Below are 10,391 nucleotides of genomic sequence, written 5' to 3'. Positions count from 1 at the left end.
TGCTGCCACTTTTCAAAGTTTCAATGGCAGATTTCATGCCAGTAACATGTTCATATTGTTCCACAAAGTTGACCGGATGTGTAAATACATTATATTTTATAACTCTGTCAGTTCCCAAAGTTACAAAGGTGCGTTTTTAACTATCAATAATCCATATATAGTTTATGGACCAGTGAGTTTGGAGTTTATTTACCCAACTTTACCAAGTTTTTAGATAATTCTCATCCATCACAGCTCTCGCGCGACTGCAGAATAAATTAATCCGATTACCAGACGTATCTAAATGAGGCACTAGGCCACGCCCCCGTCACGCCCACAAACCTCGAATTAGCCTTTGGGATGTGCAGGGTCTCCTGGAAGGACACAAACACGCGCGCGCGCACACACACACACCCTCACCCTCCACTGCTGCAGTCGGACCGCCGATGATCCCAAAACATTTAAATCGATGTTTAGAAGGACACACCGTTTCAATCGGAATGACGCTGTGGGTGATAATCCTGTTTTCTCTCCCCGGAGTTCTGCGCGGAAATGGTGAGAAACAAGTTCTTCTGTGAAGATTTGAGGCGGCGTTGGAGTTAATTACAGATTACGGCCGTCGCTTTTTATTTTGTCCAGTCCTTTTTTCCAACTTTGAGGAAATCCGTCTTACAACCGTGGACGAGTGCTGCCAAGATGGGAGAAATCGGGGAGATCATGGCCAAGACTGCACGATCATCCCAAACTTGTCCTCCAGCCACATGTGCAGGTAAGCAGCAACACCTGAGGAGTCGATTTATGGAGACACGGGTGAAGTCTCAGTGGAGGTGACCTATAAATACTCATTATTAATTATTATCAATCTCGTTAGCTCTTGTATGTGAAGTTTAAGTTTGTCTTTAGTCTTTATGTTGTGTTTTAAAGCAGGAGATTCCATCCAAATCAACTTTATTCACACTGCATCTGTTACAAACACAGTCCGACCTCCAAATGTATCATGTATCATCATGTATCCAGCAGTCAGCACAGGTGTTAGCAGGCACAGGTGTTGTCACCCCCGAGGCATTTTAAACACAAAGTAGAGACGTGCTGACCAGTAAACTGAGAGAACACCTGGTCAGCACTTCCAGGTGAGCCCTCGGGACCAAACACATCACGACCCAGAAGCTCACCAAACAAAGCGTATCTGAAAATGAGCACTTGGGACAGGCTGCCGCGGAGAAACGGTCATTTCTGGGCGGTGCTTTGCAGGATTGCCCAGGAGCGGTGCTGCTCAGCGGCCAGGGAAAAGCTTCTCTGCAACAACGGCGTCACCATGGCGCTGTACCAAGGCGCCTGTGAGGTCCCCTTCTTCGAGGGAGAACCCTGGGAAGCCAAACTCTCCAAGGTTGTCCTCCACCACGTCGGCATCTTTGTGTTTGCCCCCCCCCCCCTGGGGTTGACCTTTGAACCCCTGTCTGCTTCCCACTCAGATATGCTGCGACTGCTGCACGCTCGGCCTGATAGCGACACGAGACACGCTCAGCTGCGACTTCCGCCACCTGTACCTGAACGCCGAGTGTTCGGACACGGCAAAAGAATGCTGCCTTAACAAGACGGAAGCATCGAAAACTGGTGAGCACATTTTTAACTCTTCTGTGTCCTTTTCCTCTGACATTTCCAGGGTTTTTGCAATTGAAATAGTTCCAATCGGCCTTTTTTCACAGATCCCATGATGGCAGACCCGGAGGTCACAGCTAAACCTCCGGTTAACTGCACAGGTTCAACTCTATTTTCTCTCATTGTTTTAAGAGCTGAAGCACTCCGTGCATGTTGTTTGGTCAAAGGAAGGTTGAACTGAGTGAACAGCTTCATGTTCTCCTGCGTCTTTTTTTAAAAATCTTTCTCTTCAGGCTCGCCTTGCTCCCATTTCTGCAGAGATAACGGCACCTGTGGGTGTTTCAGTGGTTTTCAGCTTAAAGATGATGGTGTCAACTGCGAAGGTAAGCAAATTATCTTCAGCTCATGTCTTTTTTCATTTAATTAGTAAATACGAGTGGAGGAAGATAGCTGTTGCAGTGCAGTGTTGTGCTGGAAACCAGAAAAAGAAGCACCTTAAGGCTTTTTAGTGTTATTTTGTTGCGGCGTGGATGACACATGAAGGCAGGGATTTTAGGTACCCTCTACCTGCCGCCAGGGGGCGACAGAGGCCTTTTGTTGAACTCTAATAGCGTGGAAACGTTTTACAGTATAAAATCTGTTGCTTTCTGCTTATTATCCATGACTACGTGTTGATATTTCGCTTCAAACTTCATGTCTTTCTCCTCAGATATTGACGAGTGTGTGGTTGGCACCCACAACTGCTTCCAAGGTCTAGCGTGCATCAACATGGAGGGGTCCTTCCTCTGTCGGAAGAGAACCAGCTGCGAGCCAGGGTACGAGCTTAAATCTGACAACAAATGCCAAGGTAAAAAAAACAAACAACAACAAACAAACAGAAAAGATGGGCAGCAAAAATGTTTTTTTAATCCAGGATGGGGGGGAAAAAAATAAGCTGGTTAATTTCCCTCCTTGCCTGTTGCAGATCTAGATGAATGTACTTTGGGAACCCACAACTGTGGGGCCAACTTCCTCTGCACCAACACTCCCGGCTCATTCCAGTGCTCGAGGGTGAAAACATGCCCGGCTGGTTTTATTGAGGATGCTCCTGGCAGCTGTGCTGGTGAGCTCAGGATCAGTGACCTTTGACCAGCATTGGGGGGGGGTAACGCCAAACTTTCTATCCTCTTAATAGATATAAATGAGTGTGTGGCCCAATCCAGCCCGTGCCAGAGAGGCGAGACCTGCGTGAACACAGATGGCTCCTTCGATTGTCGGCGGAACAGGGTCACCTGTGGGCGGGGCTATCATCTCAGCCAGGACGGCACGCGCTGTGAAGGTACGGTGTTAGGAGAAACCTTTGCTTCTGCCCCCGCCCCCACACACACACACACACAACTGTGTGATTTCTCCCGTCCCTACAGACATGGACGAGTGTGAAACGGGCAACGTGTGCGGCGATCACGGCTGCCTCAACCTGGTGGGGACGTACCGCTGCGAATGCAGAGAGGGGTTCTTCTTTAACGAGGGCACCAAACGTTGCAAAGGTGCGTCAAGGATATTTATTTAAGTCGTGGTCGCGCGCGTGTGTGTGTGTGTGTGTGTGCGGAGGAATTCACAATGTGCCCTGCGTAGATGTGAACGAGTGCAGGTATTACCAGGGAGTCTGCGCTCACAAATGTGAGAACACGAAGGGCTCATACCGGTGTAGCTGCACCTCCGGGTTCCAGTTATCCAACGATGGCGCCAACTGTGACGGTAACGTCGCCCTTCATCCAGACGCAGGTTCAAATGCTAAATGCTCAGAAAAGAACGTCCCTTTGTCGTTAGATCTGGACGAGTGTTTAGCCAGACCCTGCAGCCAGAACTGTGTCAACGTCTACGGCTCCTACTGGTGCCATTGTCACCCCGGTTACCAGCTGAGTGACACTGACGGGATTACCTGTGAAGGTAACGCTGACCGCGGGGGTCTGCGCCCACTCGGTAGGCTGCATCAGATGGCGCTGACTGCTGGTTTCTTCTTCTTGTCAGATGTTGACGAGTGTGCACTGCCCTCTGGAGTCCACACCTGTTCCTACATGTGCACCAACATCCCGGGCAGTTACTACTGCTCCTGCCCCCCTGATGGTTACATTCTGGCCCCCAACGGGCAAACGTGCCAGGGTCTGAGGACAAACCGCTGCCTTCTTTGTGTTGATGACAGGGCAGTGCCTTGATTTTGCTCTTTCCTCGTATTTCAGACATCGACGAGTGCGCTGCAGGGATCCACACCTGTTCCGCCTCTGACAGCTGCTTCAACATCCAGGGGGGATTTCGCTGTTTGTCCTTCACCTGTCCAGAAGATTTCCAGGAAGTAGCGAGAGGGTGAGTGCCCGTTTCCGTCGGCTCTGTTCTCCTCGGGGCGAGCGTGGTACATCACCCTAGTTTGGCCTGATTTCTGAACCTTACCCGACCTCCTGTGGTGTGGGACTGACCCTGGCATGCTCTTGTTCTTTTCCTCCGGGGTTTGGTTGAACGTTTCCGTCCATTTTCTCTCCCTCCGTCCGTCCACGCATGCGCCTCCCTCCGCCCTCCAACCAATGAGCGTGTCGTTTTTTTTCCCTTCCAGCCATTGCGCGCGTGTGACTTGCAAGTTCACGCAGGACCCTGCCTCGTGCTTATCTCTCCCGCTGAGAATCTCCTTCTACAACATCAGCTTCCCCATCAACACCCCCGTTCCGTCCGTTGTTTTCCGAATGGGACCCTCCCGTTCTGTGCCGGGAGACAAACTCTTGCTCACTGTAATCTCTGGAAACAAAGCGGGATACTTTGGCGTCAAGCACCAGGCGCACGGGGGAGAAATCTTCCTCCGCCGTGCCTTATCCCAACCCCGAGACATCTCCCTGACGGTGGAGTTGAGGTTGACTCGCTATGGCGACACACACCTGTATGTGGCAAAGATCGCTCTGTTTGGGACCAACGAGCTGTCCATCCGACCCTCCCAACCATTCCCCTACTAGACACCTTTGAATTGAAAGGAAAAGTACCATTCACACCTTATTATTAAGGATGGTTATTCATCCTTCCAAGAACAAAAACCCGGCTATGTCGTTAATGCAGCTAATAACAAACCAACCTCATTTGTGTAGTCCACATTAAATTTTAGATTGTGTTAAAATGCTCGTTTAAGTTGCGTCAGTTGGATTTGATAGTTGACCTAATGCGATATGGCTGTGGAGACGTGTTTTCCTGACGTTATCACCGTAGTTGTGTGTTTAGGAAGACACTCTCTTCTTAGTGTTTCCTTTCTGTGTAAGAACCTTGGATGCGTTGACCTCTAGACTGGGCCCGTTTCTTGCTGATTACACCTGTGTCGTAGACATGTTTAATCTCTATATTCGGAAATAAATTATATGAATTCAGATATCTGCCCTATTTTACCAGTCATTCACAGGCATCCGTCACAGCTTTCTGCAACATTTCAGCTTTTATTCTAGTTTATGTGCTGTCGGCATTCTTCTGATGTATAATGTGGCGTTTTGATCCATGAGCTTGGTTGGAAGCTCAGCAAAGATGTCAAGTCAGTTTTGGCCTAATGGCCCCAGATCAGAGCCTGGATGAGTGCTCAGTTCTGTCCAGTGAAAAATGACTTGGACTCTCATCTCCACGTTGAGAACGCCACGCGTGTTCTGTTGACCATTGATTAACCAAGGATGGAAGTCTCCAGGTATTGCTTTGGCCTTTCTCACGAGGGTGTTTGGTGCAGTTATTTGCATCCTTAGTGTCCGATTTCAAACCCGTTTTCATCTTTTGCAGATCCAAAAAGGATCATTTAGTCTTTGTACGCTGCATGAAGCACTGCCGTCCCCATGACCAAACGTGCCAAAGTGACCTCGCCCACCTCATCACCTACACCAGCCTGTCGCTGCCAACCATCACGGATTTGACTGAGCCAGAGGGTGAGGAGGGGAACCGTTGAAAGGTCCGTTTAAGCTCCCACTTTGTGAACACTAAACGCTTCTTCCTTCAGATATAATTTACATGCAGACCAGTACGGCGTTCAAAACCTCTCCTCAATCCGACGCCACCGACATCTTCTTCGATATCATCTTCACGGACGCCGAGTCCTCTTTCGAGGCTCACAAGCGAGCTCACCAGGGGATGATCATGGGTAGGAAGGAAATGGGTGGAAACGAGGTCCGAGGGCAGCGGAATTCTTGTCTCTGACACCCAGCTGTGTCCTCTTTTCAGGTGTGATCCAGCAGGTGAAACCCATCATCGGACCCATGGACCTGGTGTTGCAAGTGGCGGTGAACTATGTCAAGTCGGGACTCATTTCTCATTACAACACTGTTTTCATTTACATCTTTATTTCAGATTGATCCCTCTGAGATGAGAAGTGACGATGCAACACGTGCGGTTTAACCTCTCATCAGATATATTTTGTAGCGAGCTAAATAAAGGTGCCTTTAAGAGTAAAGCTGATGTTTAGACGTTAATCCCACAGAAGGAGTTGGGGATCCGATACCTTGCTCAAGGGTACCTCGGCAGTGCTCTAAAACCATCCCAAAACCAGGTCTTGAACCAGAAACCTTCCGACTAAGCAACTTCATAGGAGGGAAACCAAGTACTTTCTTGTTAATGTGATAAATTCTTTTGTTAATTGATGTGATTGCGTCTTTGTACCAAGTTGGTTTGAGTTAGCGATAGTTAGTAGTTACTAGTGATAAATATTAATAATGATGATAATGTGTACATAAAATTAAACTTTATTCTGTTATGCGTTTATTGTTCCTGAGTTGTTTTAAATATATTTTCAGGAACATCTTGTACAAATTTACATTGTTAAAATTGAACAATAAATATTATATAATTCTATGTGCTTATGCAGGAAATACAAGCCTTTGGGAGCGGAGAGTCACGTGACCAAGAACGCTCCAAAATGGTTGAAGCACTTGAATGTTTTGCCATAACCCCAACTCAGAATGTTCCACAAACATGACAAATACATCATCTCACAAATAGGACTTTAGGAATGCTAAAGTTTCTTGTAGTTAAACGTTTAAATTAAAATTATAAGTGAAAAACTGTCCCCGGAGGTTTAAAAGCTTCTACCAACGCGTTACGGGACGATTCATTCTGGGGGAAAAGTCATTTATTACGATTCTCTTCTCGATTAAATCAAGGATGTTGGTTTATTTAAGCGTCTTAAACAGCCAACTGCCAGAACTCACACTAACTGTATGTCCGGCTTCATCTGTTGTCATTCAACCGGACACGTTGGGAAAAGGCTCTGCTGCAGTTTGAAATATTAAACATTGTAAAGATACGTCTTTTTAAGCTTGTTGTGTCTCTTTGAATTTGTTGCAGAGGGTCTGTGGCAGGTTGAAATCAGGCTGAAAATGTGGCACCATTTATGCTGGTCCTCTCAAAGACCCTTTGATATTGAAGGGGAGGTGAGTCGTGTTCTGTTCAGAGAATCTTTAAAGACAGAAGAGTTTTAGAGCTGTATTCCCAAAGTGGACAGATGATCAAGTGCATATTTCCTTGCCACCAATTACCAGATTTGATTCTGAAGAAAAGTGTTCATTAATGATTGAAATGGGTTTTTTCTTCGGTAAAACAACCGGAGTTGTGTGGGATGAAAAAGCTGAACTATGGCCCCTTTGAGACAGTTATGTAATATTGCTGTTAAGGAATAAAATCATTGGGCAGAACAAGCAAGACAGCATTTACTCCACCAATAAAAGAAACGTCTGTAATTGATCTAATTTACACCCCTAAAATTGAACATCCAATGAAACCGAGCAAAGCCGACGGGAGGAAATTGCTTCCATGCTGCAGAAAAAAGTCAATAACTGCTTGTGAGCATCTTGAACGCGTTTGAGTTCAGTTTAAAGGCAAAACATTTTTCTTCGCGGCATCATGAGGCGAACAAATGTCCAAATATATTCCAGCTACGTAGAGACATTTAATGTTTTTCCTGTCAGAACACATTCAGAGTTGCAAACACTGAAGACAATGGAGGAAAAGTGCTGCACTTAATGACAAAGCTTGTTTTACCTGAGTGATGAGTCCGAACCAGTGTGAATGTTTGGCCTGTTGTTGCACTTTGTTGCCTGTAGGGGGAGACAAAACCCCAGAGAAGGAGGCTCTGCAGGTCACCCTCTTCTGCTTCGGTGCAGGCGTGTCTCTTTAACGCCAGCTCGGTTTTCTTTTCATGCTATGACTCGAGCAGCTATTGTGCACTCTTTTGTAATGTGCACTGGTGCTTTCTTATGTGCTTTTCACGGACAGTGTTGCAGTCTCATCGTTTTCTTTGAGGTTAAATGAGCCGAATGTTTACTGCAGAACTCAGAATCAACCTTAAAAGGAGTGGATGAAAGTGGCTTCGAGAGCTGTGAGGTGTGTGTGTGTGTGTGTGTGGGGGGGGGGGGGGGGGGGGGCAAGAGTTCCAGAGACCCAACAGTGGACTGTTTCCTAGTGTCCATCTTAGTTCCTTCCTGCTGTCCACATAGCCACAATAGTTCTAATTTTCCATATTCGGTCACATTAGTGTGAAACCATCATTAGGTTAGCTGTTCATAGTATATATCTACATTTGATTTTGCCACATTTAAGATGTCATTTGTGTTTGAATCTTATAATGCCGTATACATTCCATTAATTTGCATTAATAAGAAATTAACATTACTTATTCAAACACAGTGTTTTTTCGTAGCTTTGCTTGCTGTTATAAAACCCCTGATCCCCCTGTGTAATCCTGAATTCAGATCCCATCTGTTGTTTGCTGTTAAACTCTTTGAGAGTGTGGAGAACTGACAGCAAAGGCTTCTTATCATACATGTTGGAGCTGTTTAAACAACTTATCTAATTTCATTTAGCGCATTCTCATAAAAACAGGTGACAGAAAAGGAAAATACTCCAAGTCTGGTGGGGACCTGAAAGTTTCCTGTGTTAAAAGGAGGGAAATCATTTTCTAAAGGAAACTGTTCATTTCTGAATAGTGTTTTTTCCCATTTCCATCACTTTGGATTATTACCCCAGTGCAGATGTTTGATCCCAGTTTTATCCTACATCTCTACACGGTAATTACTGTATATTTATTATATTTTTAGTATACTTGTCGCTAAATGTTCCGAAACGTTAAAAAAAAAGTCCTCAAATTGCCTCCCTTATCTCTTCATCTTCCTCTTTCTCACACAAACAAGCCATTTGCTTCAACTCTGACCTCTTCACACACAGCAGGCTCTCTAACATCTGGGGTCGGACAAGGTCAAACAAGAATAACGCGTTAGGAGTCACATCGCATCAGCGCCGACCTCACTGAGCGCGTTTGCTCACAATCACACGGGTCAAGGCCGAGGTCGGGCCCACGGACCATTTAGTTAAACGGCTGTTTCCTGCCTGTTCAAATCTGTTGCTGCATTGTCGGAATGCTGAGATTTACCCAGACGGCTACAGGATGTAACGCGGCGAGGGAGGGGCGAGGGAGGAGCGAGGGATCAACGCCTTTGGAAAGATGCTGGATGGAGGTAAAAGTGACAGTGACAAAGCAGGAATGATGGTGCTCTGCTAATTTAGTGGCCTGTCTGTGTCACCAGCACCCTGTTGGAACGACAGATGTGCCGATGATGTCATGTGGAAAGGGGATAGGGCGGGAGGGTCGAGCGACGGGAGCGCGGGAGGACAGCGGTGGGCGGAGCCTCGCTTTGAGAGATGAAGAGGGAGGGAGCCTTCCTCCCTGACCCACAATCACGCTGTTCTTCGGTTTTCAGAAGGTGCGACTGGAAGTGTGTGCGAGGAGCGCTTCATTTTTAGCATTTACATGGCTGTGAGTCATTTTAGCTGAACAAAACAAAGGCTGACATCACCGCAGCATAATCCAGCGACAAACTACCTCTTGTAGCCGGGGCCGCCACTAACTTCCATTCTAACAACAGGCCTCCCAGCCTCCCCTGCCCACCATCTGCACCTATTCAGGCCTGTAATGCTGGCAGCGCTAAAGGAGAGACTCAATGAATCGGCCTAATGAACGCGCTGCACAACTGCGACCGTCCCTGGCATTGTTGCCAGGATCAGGCCTTTTCATTCTCATATATATTTCCTGTGTGTCATGATGGGCCCAATAGATTCTTTGCTGTTGAACACATCACGAGCTAAACATGTAAACCCAGTGAACCCGGAAGCTCCTGCAGTGACACTCTGTGAACACAGTGGGGCGTTTCATAGTTAAGACACTGGTAAACGCACATGACTTGAGTTACAGATGGCACTATTGTACCATCTCTCCCACAGGGAAGCCGTCCTGACCTCCGCTTGAGGACACCCAAGGCCCTCCGGGGTAATCATTGACCTGTTACCTGTGGCAACCAAGCTGCCACATACTGTACAATCACCAGACAACTGATAATACAGCGATAAGAGAGGAGCGAGTTACTCGCGATTACAGATTAAATCAGTGTCTTAAAGACCATGAGAGGTTTTCCAGTAACATCTGAAAAGGTTATTATTCTTTTATGATCCACCCAAAACAGAGCCTAGCTGTGAAAACATGCATGCTTAGTCAAACTACACTGTGCAAACACAGCCATGATCAAAACTATAAACGCTTACTATTCCTAATTGAGACGCTGACGGGGCAGATTTAAAGGAGATTAGATGTGAATGATACTGGGTATGTAAGGATGAATGGTGAAACACAAAAAACATCCACAGAGTGTGCGATGATAAGTTGGGCAGAAACTGAGGATGAAAAGCTCCAGCTGCAGAGGAGGGGAAAAAGTGGGGTAGCTTTAATTTTTGAGCAATAAGGCCTGAACCAGGGCTTTATTGTGGTCACAGAGCATGTTTCC

General features: G+C 46.6%; 1 protein-coding gene across 5 annotated transcripts; it reads left to right on the top strand.

Annotated features, from left to right (window-relative positions):
• Positions 1-329: 329 nt before the first annotated feature.
• Positions 330-6,872, top strand: LOC101078260 (fibulin-1). 5 transcript variants are annotated; one of them, XR_003885735.1, is made up of 19 exons: positions 330-534; positions 619-748; positions 1,231-1,366; positions 1,452-1,593; positions 1,686-1,739; positions 1,872-1,961; positions 2,288-2,425; positions 2,543-2,680; positions 2,753-2,896; positions 2,982-3,104; positions 3,193-3,315; positions 3,388-3,507; positions 3,589-3,720; positions 3,798-3,921; positions 5,353-5,495; positions 5,567-5,707; positions 5,788-5,950; positions 6,044-6,163; positions 6,428-6,872. XR_003885735.1 is itself a non-coding variant. In XM_011613479.2 (18 exons), exons 1-17 carry the CDS (start codon positions 426-428, stop codon positions 5,916-5,918), a joined length of 2,118 nt encoding a protein of 705 aa, XP_011611781.2. In that variant the 5' UTR covers positions 330-425; the 3' UTR covers positions 5,919-5,950; positions 6,044-6,872. The 5 variants fall into 5 exon arrangements, 3 of the variants coding, with proteins under 3 accessions (XP_011611781.2, XP_011611780.2, XP_011611782.2); XR_003885734.1 differs by having other exon boundaries at positions 5,788-6,163; XM_011613479.2 differs by having other exon boundaries at positions 6,044-6,872.
• Positions 6,873-10,391: the final 3,519 nt, after the last annotated feature.

Source organism: Takifugu rubripes, chromosome 18 (assembly GCF_901000725.2).
Source record: "Takifugu rubripes chromosome 18, fTakRub1.2, whole genome shotgun sequence".
Lineage (NCBI taxonomy): Eukaryota > Metazoa > Chordata > Actinopteri > Tetraodontiformes > Tetraodontidae > Takifugu > Takifugu rubripes.
This window is presented reverse-complemented; position numbering and strand designations above follow the sequence as displayed.